Source organism: Ruditapes philippinarum, unplaced genomic scaffold, assembly GCF_026571515.1.
Source record: "Ruditapes philippinarum isolate M1 unplaced genomic scaffold, ASM2657151v2 ctg207_1_1_1_1, whole genome shotgun sequence".
Lineage (NCBI taxonomy): Eukaryota > Metazoa > Mollusca > Bivalvia > Venerida > Veneridae > Ruditapes > Ruditapes philippinarum.
The window spans coordinates 377,476-400,902 of record NW_026859581.1 but is presented as its reverse complement, the minus strand read 5'-3'; the positions used below and the strand labels follow the sequence as shown (position 1 = coordinate 400,902).

At 30.9% G+C, this 23,427-nt stretch overlaps 1 protein-coding gene across 9 annotated transcripts in view; it reads left to right on the top strand.

The window, feature by feature from the left end:
- Positions 1-23,427, top strand: part of LOC132757126 (nuclear protein MDM1-like) — a 40,462-nt gene that overhangs the window by 2,640 nt on the left and 14,395 nt on the right. The window contains exons 1-9 of one of the 9 annotated variants that reach the window (XM_060748322.1): positions 578-688; positions 1,859-1,952; positions 3,881-3,946; positions 11,015-11,229; positions 11,916-12,131; positions 16,139-16,303; positions 16,941-17,069; positions 17,666-17,794; positions 18,660-18,677. In XM_060748322.1, the coding sequence (XP_060604305.1) occupies positions 1,901-1,952; positions 3,881-3,946; positions 11,015-11,229; positions 11,916-12,131; positions 16,139-16,303; positions 16,941-17,069; positions 17,666-17,794; positions 18,660-18,677 (990 nt within the window). In that variant the 5' untranslated portion in view covers positions 578-688; positions 1,859-1,900. Of the gene's footprint in view, positions 1-573; positions 689-1,858; positions 1,953-3,880; positions 3,947-6,653; positions 6,751-8,132; positions 8,205-8,747; positions 8,814-11,014; positions 11,230-11,915; positions 12,132-16,138; positions 16,304-16,940; positions 17,070-17,665; positions 17,795-18,659; positions 18,678-23,427 lie in introns of those variants that run through there. The other 8 variants (XM_060748315.1, XM_060748321.1, XM_060748317.1 and 5 more) reach the window with 8 other exon arrangements.

Here is a 23,427-nt window from a genome sequence, read left to right as displayed (position 1 = left end):
TTAAGCTATAGCAAACATCTTTCAAAAATCAGATGGTATAATCTATTTAATGACATACATTGTTATAGACTTCATGTATATATTTAAAAGGAAATCAAATAAAAAACAATTAAAAATTATATTGAATTCTTAACCTATCAGTGAAATATCAGTATCATTTCTTAATGGGCGCTGTCATTTTTAATGTAATACAATGATAAACGACGGGGTTTTCAGATAATAGACCAACAGCAACTTATTGAGTAGACAATGATGTAACAATAATTGTTGAGGTTTTCCGATTGAAAACGAAAGCAGTGCATAAAATAACTGATCAGTGATAGCACTTTTAAGAAAACTAAAAATGTAAAATACAAAATTGTGAACAATTTTTTTTGTCTGACTCTCCGTTCATAGGGTTTGCCACTGATTGGTCTTTGCCATTGTTTATGTGATAGGAGAAATATCAAATGGTGGTAATGGGGGGGGGGTCAGAAATGTGTATAAACAGAGATGAATAACCAAGGACTTGCATTATTTTTCATAGGAAAAAAACTCCTTAAATAAATGGTATTTAGCTATTTTTTCTTTCAGGGAAAATCTGAATATGACAGACATTATATTTGGAGAGATTCTTACCGTAGTAAGAAATTTCACCCAACTCCAGAACAAAGTGCAGATTCGGCTGGACTACAATCTGCCTACATAGGTTATTCGTGCATCAAAAATACTGCATGCCTCATATGTATGGTGTATGATTCATGATTACTGTATTCGTATTTTAACAAAATCAGATCTACCAAGTCTATACAGGGATTGCATGTATGAATCCTTAAGAGGGTCGGACATACAGATTTGCAGCTGTCAGCCCATCATTCTGTCTTGTCACACTGTCCCTCCATAGACTGATCATGAATCATGCATTCATATAGAAGACACACATAATCAGATTGAGAATCCATGCTAGCAGGTTATGGTTATGCTTTAAACAGTCCTGTGGTGCAGACATTGATTGCTTTAATGTAGTCATTTTCTTTCATTGTATTATGTTATTTTCATTACCTGTATTCAAGTAACTGGTGAAAATATACCCAATTTTGAGTAATAATAATTATAATAATAATTACAAAGGCTTTATTTAACGAGGCTACATATTCGCCAAAACTTCCATATGTACCTCAACATTTTTACAACATATTTACATTGATCAAATAGTTGTACCAAAGACAATGTAATATTATCACATAAAGCATTAAATAATTAGAAATGAAATGATGTACTCAAAATAAATATTAATTGTTAGAATGAAAATTTCAGTAAATATAATTATATAAACTAGCCAGAGTACATCCACTTTATGTAAGCTTTTTTGAATTTTTCAGATAGAACAATTTTATGTTAAATAAATCGTCACTGGTTTTTTTAAACATCTTTTTTAAATTTTGAATTCAAAAGAGGTAAATTTTCACCATTGCAGTGATGTATTGCTTTTATGCCACATTGAATCACTTTTATTTGCAGCCAGTGATTTTTCTCGCTTAATTGGGAAGAGATCTTGGCCTCTTGACTTTGGGGAAAATTATCTCTAAAATTTCAAATTTTTGAAGAAAAACAAGATGGTGGCCTTAAATTTTTGGGAAAATTATCACTTAAATTTCAAATTTTTGAAGAAAAAAAGCTGGGGTAAGTTCAGATATTTGGTAAAACTGTATGATTTTGAAAAAAGTTAAATTGGGATTGGGAAGAGGCCTTTTATAGTCCTTAGTTTAATTAAGTGAAAAATCACTGGTAGCTGAATGGTCATTTTACTAAACGCATGTACATGAATGTTTAAATTGTATTCACATCACATGTAGACTGGTTTGGTTCATGTTTACAGACTAGAACAGATTAGAACAAAGAATATACTAGAATATAAACCATGCCAGTGCAAATTCAGAGCCAGTCTGCAGGTCAAATGTCATCAAAATTGGGTAAGTCTTTCATTATACCACTCAACCAAACACTTTTTTTTTTGGTCTCCACTTATTTGCTATCGATAATCTTCACATTAAATTGTACATTTTTAAAATTATTAATGCTGCACACCTCCAGATTCATGCTATATTTTATGAAAAATTTGAAAATGTATTTTAAAGTTAAATATTATCATGTGAACAAAGAAAATACAATTCTTATTTATAACACTTCCAGTTCATGTAAATTACCAAATAAAATGAATGCCAAAAAGGTTACGGTGTCAGTCACTTAGTAGAAATATAATGATAAGTACTGCAAAATCAGTCATTCATTGCATTGTAACATGTAAATTATTACTTGAATTGTAAATAATTTTACTTTTCGTAAAGATCTTAGTACATAAATTTGTCTTAAGTTTGATTTCTTGATTTTTTTGTGCCTCATCTGGAGGAACATGTTACTTGTGTGCAGCTTAAAATGTTTCAGTGTTTTTTTTTAATTTTAAACTGAACATGGCTTTCTTTGATATTTCAAAGAAATTTTACACAGAGATATTGACTATGTCTATGACTTTATTTTACTTACTTTAAACTCAAGTTTTTATTATACAAATGTATGTATTGATTATTGATTGAATTAATTGTTTATTACAATGTGAACTCTCTGTAATATTGTATGTTCTTCATTTTATTTTAAAAAGATTGGTCAGTAATATGTCTTTTCTTTACTTTTGTATTGTTTACTACACAAATAAATTTTATGACAATACTAAATTGTTTAACTTTGAAATATGTGCTTCATTGTTGATGATTTTTTTTCTTATTTAAAAAAAAAAAAAGAGATCAACATAATTAGTTACAGTGGTTTACTTGTAGGTATTTATTCAGAAATTAATTGGGTATATATTGGATTGGTTTTGATGACATGCATACTAAAGCAAATACTCTATTATATAGCTTGATATAATATTTTGTTTGTCTCAAAAACCTCACATTGATTATACTTTCTTAAAAATTACAGCGTTTTAGAGTTACATGTACATACATTCATTTGATTATATTTTCAAAATATTGCTTAATGTATCTATAAATAAATATTTGAACTAACATATATTATCAAGATTGATAAACTTACTTTTAATATAAATTGTAGTTAAATACATATACTCATTTCGGAAAAATGAAAAATGTCTTGCTTAGCAATATTTATCATGATTACACTATCTGCAGAAAAAAAAAATTGAAATTTAAAGATAGAAAAATACATGCTTATATATGTTTTAAGCATATTTAACAGGCTTTTTTATCTGATCTCCACCAACAATGGATGGCATTTGAAACAATAAAATCCACCATTGAGAACTTCAGATTTATAATGAGGGCATCACATAAAATGAAAATAAAATTGATACGTTGTATCCTTGGCATTGCAGGAAAGACTTTAATTTCAAAAGTCTGTTCTTTTTTTAACGTTTTTGAACATTACATGTATAAAAAGTAATGTTAAACAATATAAACTGTAACCAATTGTAAATTTTTGCTTCAAATTTGAGGAGAAAACTGAGCATTACTATTAATCATTGTAAAATCCTCATTTTGCTGAAGGTATATTCATGTATCAAGGAAAAAGGCCTGTTTAACTAATTACTTCACATTTTTGAAAACAGATTTAAACGTTTAACATATGAGCCGCGTCACGACACAAAACCAACATAATGTGTTTGCGACCAGCATGGATCCAGACCAGCTTGCGCATTAGCGCAGACTGATCAGAATCCATGCTGTTTGCTATCAGTTTCTCTACTTGTAATAGGTTTGGTAAGCGAACAGCATTGATCCTGATCAGACTGCGCGGATGCACAGGATGGTCTGGATCCATGCTGGTCGCAAACGCATTACGTTGGTTTTGTCGTGACGCGGCTCTTTTTAACTTTTTAACGTAGTTGAACCAGCTTTACAAAGGAAAAAGAGAGTTCCATTCCATGCTGATCAGCCGTTTACAATGAAACGTGAGAGAATCCACGCTTGTCTTGGGTCCAGTCTGTCTTGTTTTCCAAGTACTTTAAACCTTCACCTGCTGAATTTGTGTAATAAATTTACCCGGTTCTGAAGTTTAGACAATTAAATATTATGGAAAAAAACAACAATTTCATTAAAACTTACAAAATATAGAGTTGCCAACTGTATAGAGCCGTATCAGACTCAGGCATTGAAAAATATTTCCACAGTCACTTGTCCTGCAAGACGACTAGCTTCTAAAATCAATATGCATCAATGGGCAAAATTTTTGTACTTGTCCTGGTGTTTTCTTAAATTCTACTTGTAATTACAAGCAGACAAGTGGAATGTTCGATGTCTGAGACTGTACAGCTGTGCAGGCTGGAATGGTTGTGTACTCGTGACTTATCACTATGATTTCCAGCAGGTTAAGGGTTAAGTTCTTACTATGTTATGTATAGTAATGTTTATATCCTAACATTGTGGACTTGATATTCATTCAGTAGAGTAGAAATGTGTTTACCTCTAGTTTGATGGTGCATGCACATTGTATGTAAACTGTACATGTATTTGCTGTATTGTAAAGCTACATGCGTTAATATCTTATTTAAAAGGAAACTGTTAAACACTTCAAAATGCACATCGAGTGTCGGTCTATGTTACACATTTATAGTTTAACTTTTATTAGAGATGAATTGTACAAGAAATTTTTTTTTAAACTATGATAATACCTTCTTGAATACACATTATTACAATTGTTAAAACCTTTTACAACATTGTTATAACTTATACATGTATAGTATTGTATATAACTTCATTTTTGTGATAAGATTGTACAATATAACCAGCCTGTACAATATGATAATATTACCAGATTCTAGTACTATAAGGGTCTTACACCGGCTACTAGTACAGATCAGAATATCTTGTTTGAGGGTAACTGTTTACGACGGTTACAAGCCTGTACTGAGTTTCCCCTAAACATTTACCCGAGAGCTAGATTAATTCCAGATGTTTGAATTTTTTTTGCATTTTAAATAATCATATATAGAAAGAAATTATGAAAACTAAATGCTTTTATGTCATACTTTTTTCTTATAGTAGGGTATAAAGTTACAACTTCATTCATAACGGCAAAATTGAAAGGTGTTTTTTTTCCCAAAAAATTTTCCTTTTTAATTTTTTAATTTCCAAAAAAAGGTAGCGCGGAATGAAACGCCCAATCAAAGCACACAACCTTGTTTAAATTTACACGGGGCTAGGGTAGGAGATGGTGGTGCAAGACAGTTTTTTTAGCACCAGTTTAAAGTGTAGAATTTAGCACCAGTTTAAAGTGTAGATAATTTTGTTTGAAATGTAAGAAAATATTAGTAGGAGGGTCAAATTATTGGGATTATTTTTTTACCCGCCTAGATATCACTTGTATTACCGGCATGTAGAATATTACCAGCTTGTACATTATTTAACTGGTATTGATAATAATCAATGGTATAGAACTAGAACAGAGGATGACACAAATTAAAAAAACATTGAGTTTTATCAAAATTAAAATTATCATGAAGATTAAAAGCCTTTTATGAATACACACATTATGATAATATTGCCCCGCCTTTACAGTGCTTTCGTACATCTAGAACTGAAAAATTAATGCCTATTGAAAATTTGTAATATTTTATATTTATAACTTATACATATAGATAAGCAACTTAACACAGTGAGGGGATTGAACGTAATTTGGCATGTTTCATGTTTTTTTTTCTTTACCAAAAAGATGTACAATGTATTTTAAAGCGATGTCTGGTGTCATAAAATAATTTTCGATTTGATTCATAGTAGTAAATTTTTATGGATAGAAATTTCAAAATAAGGCAAGGATATTGATTTTTAAATTTATTTCAACCCAATTGGAACCATTTTGCAGCACAAAAGGGGTGATTCCCCTTTTATGAAACACCCCAATGGAAATGTGAGGATTTAATTTATTAAATAATTATTAAATTAGTATTGAAAGGTGCACATTTTTTAATGATAAATGAAATATTAACTTATTAAATGGGATAGGCTATGTAGAATCATAGATGATAAATTCTGCAAAATTTTATAAATGCATGGTGGATGAGCTGTATAAATAAGCTTTTAAATATAAAATGTATTATATAAAATGTATTACTACTGTACATGTATTAAGGTATCTAAGTTGTAATGTAATATTACATTTTAGCTTAATGAAATAGTATAAAAATAAAATTCTCCTTGATTTTACTACCTGATTTTAAAGGAGCTCCACTGCAGTCCAAAAGCCTAAACACATCAAAAGAAATCAGATACAATGAAATGTATGATTGTGTTTTAAGAATTAAATTCAAAAACAATATTTGTAGTGATTGGTTAAAAGCTTTTAAATCTTTTTTTAATTTTACGGCATGATAAAAATTACTATTCTAGAAAAACAATGTGAGCAAATGATAGAATTATTGGTAAAGACCTACATCAAATAGTTTTGAAAGTCTCAAAAATTATATTTCAAGCATTGTAATGAAAATAAATTGCAGTGGAGTCCCTTTAAAAGTGTATGTGAGAAAACAATTGATCAGCTATATTTAAACACATGAAGGGACAGTCATAATAAGCAATTATTGATGAAAAGGAATGCAAAAAAAGATTAATGTTTGTTATTTATTATTTTATTGCATAATCATATATCAATTATGCAAGTGTCTTTTTGAGTTTGTTATGGCATTTTGTGTTACAGCCGAGTTTGATGGAGTTCCGCTCCAGAGTAAAAAGCGTGTACCGTCACCATCACATAAAACAAGTGAGAACTACTTTAGTATGCTTACTCTACTCTACTCTCTGTTATTCTTTTCTTCACATAAATCAAAGTCATCAAGATTCAGAATTTATTTATACAAAGGGGAGGAAATAGTGACTGTGTAAATTTCGTTCAAATGAAAAAGGCTGGGGCATTATTTTTTCCTTGCTTTGTATGACACATTGGCACTTTTATGATGGCAGTCAAGGTTTCTTTACTATTTAGTTTACGTTCATAGCACACTTCATTGCGCTTCTTGGTGGATACAGTGTTGCTTTTTAATTGACATGGTACAAATCATTAATGATAAACTTACATACTGTACTTTATCTGAGATCCTTTATTATATTTCAAACATTCTTTAATCAATTCTAATGGATGACATTAGATTTGACAGGCAGTTTTGGTAATGTTAGGTTATGTCCCAGACTGTAATAAGAGAAATAAGTTTAGATGGTATTGTTATATTTAGTGTATGGATAGTCACTAGTCTGTGGTCTAATTGTTTGACATTTGGGTGAACAGAAATACAAGCAATTGCTTGTTGATACCTTCTGAAGAAAATCAAGCCAGCTTCATTATACTTCTCTTTTAATCTGACCATATTCAATACTTTCAGATGCTTAATTTTATCAATTTGTTAAAAGAAATCCTTTATGACAGATGGGTCCTTATGTAAAATAGGATAAGACAATAAAATCCATTATTCAAATTTATAAGTATTACTCTATTGATTTACTGGAAAGGTTGAATGTAATTTGTACTGAAAATTTATTGTGTAATTTCTTGCTGAAATTCACTGAGAATTGGCTAATCGTTATGTTTCCATGAACATTTTTTCAGTTAAGTTAATGTGTATGCCCAAGGTCATGTGACTAAGATATGATTTAATAAAGATAATAGTTGATATATAATCATTTGTGCATCTATCATATTCACAGTTTGTGGTGTTAATTTACTCTTAAACTTTTCACTTGCAACAACATGAGTATATTAATCTGTGACAATAACTTGCATGAAGTTTTCATTCTTTTTCACATATTTATGCCTTTGGGCTCTTTAAATTGTCAATTGAAACTTTTAAATTCTGTGTTTGAAGACCAGTCTAAATGTAAAAATGTAATTGGCTAGTCTGAAGTTTCTTTGAAATCATCTTCATGTAGTTACATATCAGGGCTGCTTTTGTAGGTAATGAATTTTCATAATATTCATTATACATGAAAGTATAAAATAGATCATTGGTATTTAAAGCTACACATTAAATTTTATGATTTCTCCTATATTGACATCACTTTTTTGCACTTTCTATTTAATTTCAATATTCACAAAATGCTAATAAATGAATTGCAGAAGGTTTATTTTAAGGTTTTAAACCAATTTTCCAGCACTGGTTGAGCCTGTCATGCAAGCAAAGAAGAGAATTGTTCCAGATTTTGCTAAAACTGCTCCGTGTGAATGTAAGACTTCCCATATCTGTGCTTTACGGGCAGAAATCCTGGCATAGTCAATAGAAATAAAAATTTGTATCATTAATTATTTGCATTCAAGTTATTTAATGTTGATTGGACCTTTAATGGACAAATCTGTCTATACAAGTATGTCTTGTATGAATTGCTTCTGGCCAGTTAGTTTAAGTTTCATTTTGATAAAATAAAGCACTGTATCCATTTGTTTTGGGTTTGTTAAAGGGAAAAAAATGTTTATGTTTTTACATGTTTATGTCAAACAATTTTTTTTCTGGCATACAGTTAGTGAGTGGTTGAATCAGTAAAAGTAGCAAGATATCTCTGAAATGGGAAGAAAAGTCTTTGTTAAAGAAATAGAATCTTTTGGCAATTAATAAAGCATGCCATTTTTTAATGCAATTTTTTTTTTAAATATTCACTTTACTTCAGATAGATTATTTCATTAAGAAGTTATTGATGATAAAAAATGTACTAGTTTTATTTTCACATTTTGAAAGTTTGAGAAGTTATAACATTTGAATCATATTTTTGTAGCCATCGGTGACAACCTAATGCAAAGTAAAAAGAAAGTTGAAAATCACCATGACAATGAAACAAAACGTGAGCACAGTAGTGGTAGATTATCTAATATCTATCTCTCTATATATACATGTATAGAATACTTATGTCTAGATATAAAATATATACTCATCAATATAGGAATCTTACATGTATATGTATGTCTAAATCTTTGTGGAACATGTCATCTCCATGTAGTATTTTTATGTCTTTCTCTATAAATACTAAGAATTAAGGCTCCCACGGTTACATGTTTAAACATTTTTATTTTGATATTTTTGATGGTTTAAACGAAATGACGACATTGTCTTATCAGAATACCTAATTATTACCTGTAATCATGAATTTTATCAATGGACCTTTCCGGTTTTTCGTAGCGGAACCGTACCGTAAACACTGGAAAAGTCCATTCAGATTGATTCATTCCCAGTTAAAACGAGATGAGATGCTATAAAAAAAAACAACATAGCTAGATCTTGACTAAATACTTTTTTGAAAAAGTTGATTTTCCTTCTGATTTTCCGTTCAAAAGAGCAAACGGGGATAGTGCAGAAAATTGGTGCCAACTATCTGGCAATGAACACATTATTTGTACATGTGTTAAAAAAATAAAAAGTAAGTAATCATTTGGCAACCCTAATACAGGGTATAGAATAGTACATAAAAGTACCACCGTTGAAACAGTATTGTTTCAGTTTTTATCAATCATGAAAATGTTTACAAAAAATTGTAAACATGGGAGCCTTACTAAGAGTTTAATTATGTTAACCTTTATAAGACCATTATATGATTATCTCCATAGAATCTAGGTAGAGCATTAATTATAGAACACATATGTAGAACATTCATTAGCTACATTCACACCTATGTCTAGAATTATAGAGAATAGACATACCTATATCTATATAATGCTAATCTTGGATTTGCAAATAATTATTATACACTTGTAGTCATTCATGTAGATTATTTTCATTTTCATTAAATTACATTATAGTTGTTGATTTTTTCTTCCATAAGCACAATCTAAATGTCCTGTTAACACCAAAGTTTTCACATACACTAGTATTCTGGATAGATCCATGTTTCTGTGGAAAGAAAAGTTTGTTTTGTTTGTTTGAGTGGGTTTTATGTCACACCAAAAGTATAGGTCATATGGCGTCTTTCCAGCTTTACTGGTGGAGGAAGACCTTGGGTGCCCTTCTGTGCATTATTTCAGGCACGAAGGAAAGAAAAGTAATCACTGTATGTTTCTGATATGAATTATTAATTTGATGTGCAGAAATATTTAATCAATTTTATAATAAAATGCAACTGAAATTATTAGACCCTGTAACTATTATAACAAATATTTCTGTAACCGATGCTTTATTCCTACAAGCTACATTTGTATATTAGGGTAGTGTAGCTATTGCTTTATTCTATATGCATGAATTATATACATATAACTTTTTTGTAGCTTTTGATATTTGAAATACATGTACATGTATATATGTATATATTTTGGAGAGCAGTAACCTTGATCCAGACCAGTCAGTTTTCACCATTTTTACTCATTGCTTTTTCTTGCTTTTAGTCAATGTAGCTTTTGTATTTACCCACATTCTTTGTATTTATTGTGTGAGACACTTTTCTTTAGATTTACTTTCTTTTTGGTAATCTGTTGATATCCTCAATTCTTGAACTTGAAACTTGTAATTTTCACTTTTATCATATGTAAGACAATAAATGCCAATTGTAGCCTTATTTAATTGAATGTAATAATGGCTACATTCAACATAGATGTAATTGACATAGCACCAACATTAAGTAACACCAAACAGTACATGACTCCTAGTTCATTACTGCAACAATGCATAAACTGGCTAGACTCTATACTGGTAGAATTAGAGCATTTTTGAATGGAAAATACAATATCTAGAAAAATATACCCGATACTTACATTAAAGTGGCATACCATTAGTTGGTATACAGTTCTGTGCTGTTTTGGTGCTTACTTTTCATATTAAAATCTATCAAAATAAACGTTAATGTAAAATATTTACATCAATGATTAAAGTACTTATAAATGGTTCTTTAATTCAATTTGATAAAATATAACAAATATTGATGAACAAATTATACATGCATAATCATTGTTTCTAAATGAATCATTAAAGACTCCCTTATAATTAAATCTTGATTAAACTCAAAGATTTAGGTCAGACAAATGTATTGGTTGCATAAAGAATAACTATGTATTTCAGCCACCCAGTGCGAGCCTCCACTCCAAAGCAAGAGAAGGACACCAGGGCCTGTCACTTCCCTTACCAATGGTTTCTATGAGAACGGTGCCGGTAAACAAGATGAGTATGCGTTGCTAGGCAACCAGGACAAGTTTTCATCAAATGTGAAGTACAGGCCTCGTAGTGCTGTCAACAACAGGGATATATCTCCTCCTAAACAAATGAAACTTCAGAAGGTGAGTACAAAGATATAGAATTATGTCTGCAACTTTCCTTTCCATTTGATATTTACAGTTTTATCGTATGTTACAAAAAAAATTAATTAAGATATTACATTTAATCAAGGGTAGTCTAGTCTAGTTATATATAAAGACACCATGTGATTAAAACTTTGTTCTGTAAAAAATTCACATGAAGTTTGACACCGAGAGGGGAATGAAAATCAGTGTCATTACCGTGAAATATAACAAATGGTTTAAGAGGTGATTGACAGCATTGTTTAATAGAACTCATTTTACCCAATTGTAACATCAATATTGTTGTTCAGGGTTAAATTTGTTCTGTATGAATCAGTTTGATTTTTCAAGAAAACTGATATTGTATGGACATTTATTATCCTGCACAAGTTTTGAAAGAAGAATTTGTTTAATTTACATTATATAAATATATGAAGCAATACACACCTTGACTAATTGTGTAATCTATTCTTGTTTTTGTATGGCAATAGAGAGATTTAAGTTTGACTGTATATTGAATGTTAAGAGCACAATTTGGGCTATAGTGCTTATTATGTACTTTGTAAACTGAACAATGAAACATGTACTTTATAATTATTGATTATATTCTACCTTTGAGTTTGAATTTCATTTATTTTGAAAAAGCAATAATACATTGATGAAATCTTTATGTTTTATATTGACAGCAATTTAAAGAAAACCGGGACCCAAGCCCAGCTCCTGTTGTAAATGTTGATAAGTATAAGAAACCCCCAACTCCAATGGCACCAAGAGTGCCAAAGACTTCTGATCCAGCTTATCAAGAAATAAAGGAATCCAATTTGAGAAAAGAACCCAAAGTAACAAGAAGTCCAAAACAGTCAAAGAGTGAACCTGTTGTAAGCAGGTCTAAAAAAGAAGAGGTAAATACTGAGTTATGTGGAGTGAAGCTTTGTGTAGATTTATGAAAGATTTGACATTTTGAAATTAAGACATAAAAACTCTCTAATATTTGTTTGATTAAGACTGTATCTTGGAATAAAATAGTTTTAAAGGCCCAGTATGCCTCAGAAATGCTATCAATTTTATTTCTCATTTTTAGCTCGACTATACGAAGTATATGGAGAGCTGTTCTACTCGCCCCGGCGTCGGCGTCCGCGTCCGCGTCCAGATTTTAGATTAAAGTTTTGGTGCAGTAAAATATTTTTCACTATAACTTTGTCATTTCTTAAGGTATCAACTTCAAACTTCAAATATATGTTCCTTATCATCAACCCCATCTTATGTGACAAGGTTCATAACTCTAGCACCAATATTTTCAGATTTATCTCCCCTTGAACTTAGAATTTTCCTTAAAAAATATTATTTTTTACTGTTACTTCTTTATTTCTTAAGGGATCAACCTCATACTTCAAATATATGTACCTTATCATCATCCCCATCTTATGTGACAAGGTTCATAACTCTAGCACCAATATTTTCAGATTTATCTCCCCTTGAACTTAGAATTTTCCTCAAAAAGTACTATTTCTTACTGTTTCTTCTTTATTTCTTAAGGGATCAACCTCATACTTCAAATATATTTACGTTATCATCATCCCCATTTTATGTGACAAGGTTCATAACTCTAGCACCAATTTATTCAGATTTATCTCCCTTTGAACTTAGAGTTTTCCATAAAAAATATTTTTTTTACTGTTACTTATTTATTTCTAAAGGGATCAACTTCATACTTCAAATATATTTACGTTATCATCATCCACATCTTATGTGACAAGGTTCATAACTCTAGCACCAATATTGCAAGAATTATCTCCCCATAAACTTAGATTATTTTACTAGAAAAATGTTATTTTTTATTATAACTTTTTTATTTTTAAAGGTATCTACCTCAAACTTCCAATACTTATTCCTTATCATCAATTACATTTAATGTGACAATGTTCATAATTCTTGAAGCAATATTTACACATTTATCTCTCTTTGAACTTAGGATTTTCTTTAAGAAATATAAAAACTTCTTTACTTTTTAAGGTATCTACTTCAAACTTCAAATATATATTTCTTATCATTACACAAATGTTATTTGACAAGGTCCATAACTCTAGCATGACTATTTCTAGAATTATTCCCCTTGATCATGGAATTTATGTTAACAAATATTATTTTTTTACTATAACTTAATACATAATTATACATAATTGATTTTTCTTTCATAGTTTTGTCCTCCTTACTGCGTCCAGTATTTTATTAGTCGAGCTTCGCTGTCTCCTGTGACAGCTCTTGTTTTTTCTCTTTTTGGTATCTTATTTCAGTTTCCACAAAAAAAATTGTAACCTATAGTCATAAACTATCTTTACTTCTTTTCCTCTGTCAGCAATTGATATAATGATAATGTATCATTATTTTGTATGGAAATCAATATACAACTTTGTTAACATTTTGCTACCTTTGCAACACATTACTGCATGTTGAGCAGTACTTTCCTCAGTGATATAACATCTAAAATGCATTAAATCCATTATTGAAACTATATTAAACACATGTTTAACATTTGTAAAGTATTAAAAAAATATGAATTTCTGAGGCATAATGTGCATTTAAGCATCAGATAGCCAATGACTATTGTAATGTACATGTATGTAATAATCTTTTATATTTTACTACATTTTTAGCTCGACTATTCGATAAGAATAAGTAGAGCTATTGCAGTCACCCGAGCGTCGGCGTCGGCGTCGGCGTCGGCGTAACCACTTATGTTAAAGTTTTTGTAATAGTTCAAATATTTTCAAAGTCCATTGACATATGGCTTTGAAACTTTGCACACTTGTTCACCATCATGACCCCAACCTGTAGACAGGAGAAGGTAACTCTATCAAGCATTTTGACAGAATTATGCCCCTTTTTCGACTTAGAATTTATGTTAAAGTTTTTGTAATAGTTCAAATATTTTCAAAGTCCATTGACATATGGCTTTGAAACTTTGCACACTTGTTCACCATCATGACCCCAACCTGTAGACAGGAGGAGGTAACTCTGTCAAGCATTTTGACAGAATTATGCCCCTTTTTCGACTTAGAATTTACGTTAAAGTTTTTGTAATAGTTCAAATATTTTCAAAGTCCATTGACATATGGCTTTGAAACTTTGCACACTTGTTCAACAGCATGACCCCAACCTGTAAACAGGAGGAGGTAACTCTATGAAGCATTTTGACAGAATTATGCCCCTTTTTTGACTTAGAATTTACGTTAAAGTTTTTGTAATACTTCAAATATTTTCAAAGTCCATAGCCATATGGCTTTGAAACTTTGCACACTTGTTCACCATCATGACCCCAACCTGTAGACAGGAGGAGGTAACTCTATCAAGCATTTTGACAGAATTATGCCCCTTTTTCGACTTAGAATTTACGTTAAAGTTTTTGTAATACTTCAAATATTTTCAAAGTCCATTGACATATGGCTTTGAAACTTTGCACACTTGTTCAGCATCATGACCCCAACCTGTAAACAGGAGGAGGTAACTCTATCAAGCATTTTGACAGAATTATGCCCCTTTTTCGACTTAGAATTTACGTTAAAGTTTTTGTAATAGTTCAAATATTTTCAAAGTCCATTGACATATGGCTTTGAAACTTTGCACACTTGTTCAACAGCATGACCCCAACCAGTAAACAGGAGGAGGTAACTCTATGAAGCATTTTGACAGAATTATGCCCCTTTTTCGACTTAGAATTTACGTTAAAGTTTTTGTAATACTTCAAATATTTTCAAAGTCCATAGACATATGGCTTTGAAACTTTGCACACTTGTTCACCATCATGACCCCAACCTGTAGACAGGAGGAGGTAACTCTATCAAGCATTTTGACAGAATTATGCCCCTTTTTCGACTTAGAATTTACGTTAAAGTTTTTGTAATACTTCAAATATTTTCAAACTCCATTGACATATGGCTTTGAAACTTTGCACACTTGTTCAACATCATGACCCCAACCTGTAAACAGGAGGAGGTAACTCTATCAAGCATTTTGACAGAATTATGCCCCTTTTTCGACTTAGAATTTACGTTAAAGTTTTTGTAATAGTTCAAATATTTTCAAAGTCCATTGACATATGGCTTTGAAACTTTGCACACTTGTTCACCATCATGACCCCAACCTGTAAACAGGAGGAGGTAACTGTATCAAGCATTTTTTTTACTATCAAGCACTAAGAATAGTCGAGCGTTGCTGTCCTACTGACAGCTCTTGTTTTTGTCTTTAGAATATCAATAACACACTGTTAAATCAATAAAATCTTTTTAAGCAGATACAGTGAATAAATTTGTGACTTGTGAATTGTTTACCTCTACAAGTAATGCCAGCTTTTATGTCAAATGTTGAATTGCTTTTGCTTTAGCCCAATTTATGCCTTTCTAAAGCATTTTTCTGCAATCTTCAAAAGTAATTTTAATGACTATAGCAAATTTAACTTTAAATGTATAAGCTTTGAAATAATTTCACAAAGTCAAAAACTTTTTTTACAAGATTTTATATTAAATGGAGGAATGTGAAATTTATTCATTGCTTTATTAACAATTGTTTTTCACCAGTGCACATTATTACATGTATTATAAAAAAAATCATACAACAGGTTTGGAATATTCACTGACAGATTATTTTATTTAAAAAAGTTATTTGCAGTATTTCAAAATGTTACACTCTCCGGTGGTGTGTTGCTTTTTATTTGAAATGAAATTTTGATTTTGATATTCAACTTTAGATTGTATGTGAACCAGGAAATTATTAAACTGTATTTGTCTTTTTGAGAATTAGATAATGTTCACTTAATTTCAAACCTGTTGTTTGGTTTTAATCCTTTGGTTCCTCTGCACAGTTGTTTTGGCACATTTATCCTTAGTTGAGTTCAATTGTTTTGCATGCAAAGTCTAACACGCAAAGTGTGGGAGATGGTAAAGTAAATGAACCTAACCAAGAAAAAGTAAAATTGCAAGAGATAAAGGTGGACAAAGGCCCTAAAGGACCCAGTGAACCCAAAGTGCAAAAAATGGAAGAAAGTGATGTTCATTTAAGTGCATCAAAAGAGGAAGAGGTGCTTTATCTATGCAAGCTTATTTGTAGGCTAGAAAAAAACCAAATTATATGTAACTTTACTTATGTTATCATTGAAATGATGTCACTAAATTTTAGTTTAACAGTTTCTCACATAATAAATGTATTAGCACTTTTGGCTTTAACTAAACCTTATGTCACATGCTATTTTACCTTTTTTAACATTCTTACATTTGAAAACAGTCAATGTTAATTAATTGTGAATACACCTACAGTGTATCATTAAGAACTCATACAAATATGTCATACCTTGAAAAAAAAAATGTTCGAAATAACTACCGATATATTATTTATCATGAAATGATTAAAATGAAATGTCTTTGACTATGTTTTGTAAGCATTTTAAAAGATTATAAAATTTCTATAACAGTCAGAGCCTTAAGCCGAGTCACAATCAAAAGTTGCATTTGAAGGCCAGAATATGGTACAGATATGCTGAAATATTATGATTGTTGCAGATGAATGCAGGCAGCTCTGTTCAAATCATGTGACCTTTCTAATTTACACATACCTCTCTCTACACCAAATCACTCACTTCACTAACAAAAAAAATCTGTTGAACTACCATGTATTACGCTTATGTTGTGTAATCCATTATATTGATTTTACTTGATTAGGTTAAAAACCTGGACCGCGGTGATCCAGTCAAAGATTCGATGAAGTCGAAGAGGATTCTGGGAAATATGAACGAGTTTGCTCAAACTAACATGGATAAAGGAATAGCTGACTCTGCACCTGAAGCTCCGGTATTTATTTATTACATGAATATGTTTGTAAAGAAATCTTTTTTTGTAATGATTTCCTTACCCATCAGATATTTCAGTATTGGATCTTAAGACACAACAACACTGTTATGGTCATATGGCTACTTTCCAGATTAACATGTTAACATCGCTTCGTCCTTTATTTCAGACACAAACAGAATCTCAGACCTTCCGTAAGCTAGTTTGATAGCTTTCTTGCGTAAATGAATACAATGGCCCTGAAGGGATTTGAACTCGCAATCCATAAGGGGCAAATGATTTGTAGTTAGTGACTTTAACAAGTGGGCTACAGAAGCCTCTAAGTTTGATTTATCAAAGATTTTGTGCAGTAAAATGTTTTCTATTCACTATTTTGTTACTAAAAAAATTTACTGCAATCTTTCTTTCTTATTATCTGTATGTTTTATATCACCAGTATATAAATTTGGCGACATTATATGTATGAAACTCTTGGATGTTAATTTTCTTCAGGTAAATTTGGAAAAAAAAGAGGAATTTTCTAGACGTTGATTTAAGATGTAAATTATTTACTTTGAGTGTTTAATTTTTTCCATATTAGATTTTTTCTTTTATTCCAGGCGGATTATGCCCTGAGATATAAAACTGGTATTTCTGCCCCAAGACCCACTAAGAAGATCTCAGAATATCAGAAACAATTTGCATGGAAGGCTGGATATCCAGCATCACCCTTGCTTAAAGCTGAACAGGTATGATCCTCGCAAATGTAGTCAAAACAACTTACTTCTTAATTGATTTGTGTGTGCTAGTTTCTCCAGTGTGAATTATACTTGACAATTTGCACTTTATTCACTCTTTTCACCCATAATAATAAAGTTTGAAGTCAAGAAAATGTTTGAATTCAAAAACAATGAGTGTAAATGTTAATCTGAATGTATACATTTTAACCATTTTCTTTAACCGTTAACCGGCTGGAACTGAAAGATATTAGCCTTTTCCACCAGTATAATGCCAGGCCAGCCTTCATGGATCCTGCACACCTGTGTAGTCTGACCAGGCTCTATACTGCAAATAGCTCATTATATATGGTTTGATATTGATATTTGAAACATTTTAAATGGACTATTCAGCAAGCTCAGCAGATTAAGGGTTATTCCCTATTGCACGAGTTTTATATAGGGCACATTACATTGTTTGAATTTATAACCCTTAATTAGATGCTATTGTTTGAAAGTTCTTACCCTTAAAGTGTATAAAGTTATCTCTATATTCTTATGAAACCTATAAATGGCAAAATTAGCTTGTTTCCATAATTCTATGGTTCCCTTTTGTGTGAGTTTTAACATAGAATGTCTCGGTTATTTATCACACATGAGTATTGTATGTGAAGAATTAAAATTTTTCTAAATAAAATGTCTCAGAAACGGGTAAATTTTCCTATTTTTAGAAATTGGGGTAAATTACTAGGTTTACATTTTAAATTATAATTTTGCATAAACTACAGGCAACAGATATATAGCTTTATACACTTTATTTAATATATGCTTTGCTTAACTAGATGTTTGTCTGAATTGAATGTTTGACTAACTCATGTCATGGTTTGATAATATGCAGGAAATTGGCCCGAAAGAGGTAACTTTTCTAAACAATATAGTTAGTTATACATATGTGTTATTCACTTTAATTCAGTTTATTTTATCACTGTATACCCCTGTTCAATGGGCTCTCATTAATGAATAACCTCTTTTTGACTAGTTATGCTAAGGAAACAAATTTCACATCTTTCAAAAGTTATTTTAAATGGGACTTTAAATACTGGTAAAAATGAAATTGTAGCTGTTTAATTAAAAATATACAAATGTATTATGCTCTAATTTGATATTTGAAAATACTGATAATTTTTTCGTTACAGTTTCTTTTTTAAATGTAAAATAAACATCTTTTGGGTACACACAGAGAAAAGATATGTTTAAACACTACACACTATTATATATGTAAACACAGTTTGATCGAATACTTAGTGTCCTTATAAAGATGACTATATGTGCATATGATACTTTAAGCAAGACTTTAAACAAAATAAACTTTCCTCAACAAAATTGATATGATTTATTTTATTAAGCATTATTTTCATTCAAGCAGGGGCAAATAAATGGGGGTATACAGTGTAAGAATTAGTTCTATTATTGCATGTTTAGACACAGTCAAACTTAAAAAGAAGCATCTGATAAAATGACCCAACTTGTTGAAATTAACTATCTCTTGCTCCTACATGTATGTTCATCTCATTAGTTGCACTGTACATGTTGATAAAATGAGCCGCCTCACAAAAAACCAACATAATGGGTTTGCGATCAGCATGGAACCAGACCAGCCTGCACATCCGCACAGTCTGATCAGGATCCATGCTGTTCACTATCAGTTTCTCTACTTGTTATAGGGTTTGTAAGCGAACAGCATGTATCCTGATCAGACTGCGTGGATGCGCCGGCTGGTCTGGATCAATGCTAGTCCCAAACCCATAATGTTGGTTTTGTCATGGCATGGCTCAAATGTTAATGTTGGAAATAGTTAACAAAGTCACTTTCTTTGTCTATCATCATTCAGGTTTATACTAGGTTCGGCTGTTAGTTATTCATTAGCCTTAAACCTGCTGAAACTAAAAGTGATTAGTCTAGAATGTGGCCAGCCAGCACATTGATTTTGTCTGGCCAGACTCTATACTGTTTGTAGATCAGTTGATGTATTTTGGTAGTGAAATTCCTTTAAGTTTAAATAGGCTGTTTCAAATACAAAGCAGGGCAAATACATTATCATACAAATTCAGCAGGTTAAGGCTTAAATATGTAATCATGTATTCTGTTTTGTAACAGTATGTCTTCTCGTAAATTAAAAAAAGCAATGTAATAATGCTTAGTAAAAATGCTTGTGCTGACGTAACGCAACTGCTCCTAGTTGATATCCACAGTCTTTTATTAAACACAGTGAAATTCTTTAGAGATTATAATGATTAAAATGTTAGCATTCTTCATAGTTTATAGCAACTGATGTTCTAAAAATGTAAGAATTCTTTATAGTTTATGTATAGAGTGACTTCAGTTATTGAATTAGTAAGAATCTTTGTAGCAATATAAAGTAATGAAATAGTTAAACAAATATTCATTATCATAATTGAAAATAGATTTTATTGGAAAAAAGATTTTCTCATGTATTTAAGTTTCTCATAGTGACAGTTATATGGAAGAATTGAGGGGTGTCATGACAAAACCAGCGAAACCAGCATCCGCGCAGTCTGATCAGGATCCATGCTGTTCGCTTACCAACTCTATTACAAGTAGAGAAAGTGATAGCGAACAGCATGGATCCTGATCAGACTGTGCGGATGCGCAAACCCATTATGTTGGTTTTGTCATGACGCGGCTCAATTATGTTTTGTTTTAGTTCATGATCAGTTTTATCATCTTTTTATTATAACCTTATTTATTATCATAGTAGTGCATCTTATTATCTCTGGTCAAGGGTTAATAAATATATATTTAATATGCAAATCATTATGTTGTGTCAAAAAAGGCCATTTCTTTTAGTCATTTTGCTAGATAGAATTATTCAAAAATTTTCTTTTTTTTGTTTTTTGTTTTTTTGAAAGATTTTTGAAAGTTGTACTCCTAGTGCTTAGCAGTGCTTAGAAATTGAGTCTTTACTCACAAATTTTTCCTTTAAAACAAGCACAAACAAGAAGTATCTTTAAAAAAGGTATTTGGCCTAAGTAAAACTGGTTAACACACAAATTTATGTTATTTCTAAGTTTTCAATACAAAAAGAAATGTTAGCATTGATATTGATGATTTTTCAAAGCACAGCAACTTCTATTTAAGGTGTCCCTTTTACCTGTTTTACATTTGACTTCATAAATTTTGTAATCATTTACAAATTAACCTAAAAGTAAAGAGTAAACTATTTGTTAAAAAGTTGTTTGTTATTTGTTAAAAAAAAAAGTTAAAGAAGTGTACTCATTCCTGTAAACTTTATTTTTAACTATCCTTTACATTTTCTTTTATAGTGGCAAAACTATCCCGTACATTTTATCATAGAGCTATCCTTTACATTTTATTTTAGAATGATTAGAACCGTCCTTGACATTTTATTTTAGAATGACTAATGAGATTCATCTATTTCAATTTGTAATTTTAAAATGACCAATGAAAATTCTTCATATATTCAGTCCTTCCCTGTTAATTTTACAGGAAGTCAAACTGATAATAGACGGACTTTGTCCGGTAAAAGGACCTATTGTTGACACATTTTTCAGCATTGGTTAACCTTTTGGTTTAGAATTTGTTTATTATCATTAACTTCATACTAACAAAGCTATTACATTGAAAATTTATAGGTTGAAGCGTCTTGTTGAGTTCTATTTTCAACACTCATTTTCAGGTCAAAGGTCAAGGTTACTTGGACCTGTGATAACAAAACAAAAAACTATCCATTACATCAAAGTGCATTAACCTATGATCTTAAAATTTCGTATATAGAAAAGATGCATCTTGATTAGTTCTACCTGCCGCAATCAATGTCTGGTTAAAAGGTAAAAGGTCAAGGTCTCTGAGACTACTTGAATAACAAAACATAAAACACGCCATTTAATATGTTGGCGTTCTACCTGTTTACTGCAATTTTTTTTCTCAGTGAATTTTAATAGACGCATTACTTAATCTTAACACACTTTGTCTATCAAAGATTTTTGAGGAATTCTTTTCTCTCTTGTATTTGATGTTTTAATATTCTACATTTGAACCACAATATACAAGATGGTTAACATTTATTTAATTAAGTGGTTTAATATCATATACTTCAATGTTATTGTCACAATGTCTGCAAACAAACATCTTAGACATTTGTTGATTACAGCAAACCGACTTAATTCCACTTCTTCTCCTATCAGCTTTTTTTACCTCTCCTATCCGCTTTCCATCAGGTGTAAATTGTAAGACATTTTTGGAGGATTCTCCAGATACCAGCGCACTATCTGCTTCAGTGATATAACAACAATTAGCCCCAGGTAGTTGTTTATCATGATATGTTGTAACAACCAGACCATTGTTGTCCAGTACTATCAGTCCATTATGATAATCAGTAACATAAATTCTTGTACCATCCTTACTCACTGCTAGACTGCTTATGATAGAGAACAGCTTTTGCCCTGATTTGGTCACACTAAATTGTTTAAGTTTACTACCAGTTAATGTATATATATATACTGATGTGTTGACGTCTGAAATGTATAAGTTATTGTTTGTGTGTGCAAGACCGAAACATTCAAAATCAGTGTCAATCTTGTTTGTTGTTTTCATTTTTCCTTCTACTGAAATGAAATGAACCTCATTTTGATATGGCAGAGTTAATGCTACATCTGTTTCATTGATTGAGCACACTTGCCATGGTTGACCAGGTAGATCACAGTGGTCTGTGACAGTATAGTCGTAGCTGTGTATCTGTTTTAGCTTCTTGTTGTTGCAATCAGCTAGAATTATTGGACCATCATCCAGACAGCAGGCACTGGTGATATAGCAGTCTTTTTTATCGGACAGATCTTTAATACAATATGATTGTTCTCTTTGTATCTGAAATAAAGTGCGGGCTTTCTTTGAAGGATTCTCTGTTAGTACCCCAAGAGCAATACTTTGTTCAAGCTGTCTTAGAATTGTCATGTCTGGTTGAAGCTTTATATCTTGTACTGTACTCTTCTTTTTGATATCTTCCATAAATTTGTTAGCAACATTTGCAGCATCCTCTGCCATCTTTACATTAACAAACACTTCAGCTTGATTTGTGTTTTGAAAAGCTAATTTAGCATAAGCTGATGTAACCTTGGCTTTATGTGCTTGTAGTTGTTTGAGACTCTCTTCGATCTTTCTTTCAAGACATTTGACTTTTTCTTCCATCTCATCTACAGACTTTTTCTCCAGCTTGTCAAGTTGGTTATTAATTTCTTGTCGAAATTTTTTGATATCAGCCAGTAACTCTGCCTTTCTTTTCAGCAGCCATTGTTTATCTTGTTTAAATTTGCTAGCTTGTTCTTCAAGGGTTTTGGTTATTGTATTAAGTTTTGACTGACTATCTCTTGAAGCTCTTTGGTCTGTGTTGTTTTTGATAAATTTTGGTATATAGAATGTACCCTTGAATGATCTGAAAGGAAAGGAATAAGAGGTTTATGAACTTGTATATTTTGTGCATCTGAGAATGAATGTTGCAAATTTTTGTTAATATTTTGAGATATGAGGGTTCTTTATTTCAAAACACTTGCCACTCACTTCTGTGGGTTTCGAATCCTGTCAAGGACCATAAATTCTTTCATGTGTAGAAGCTATCCAACTAGCTTGCA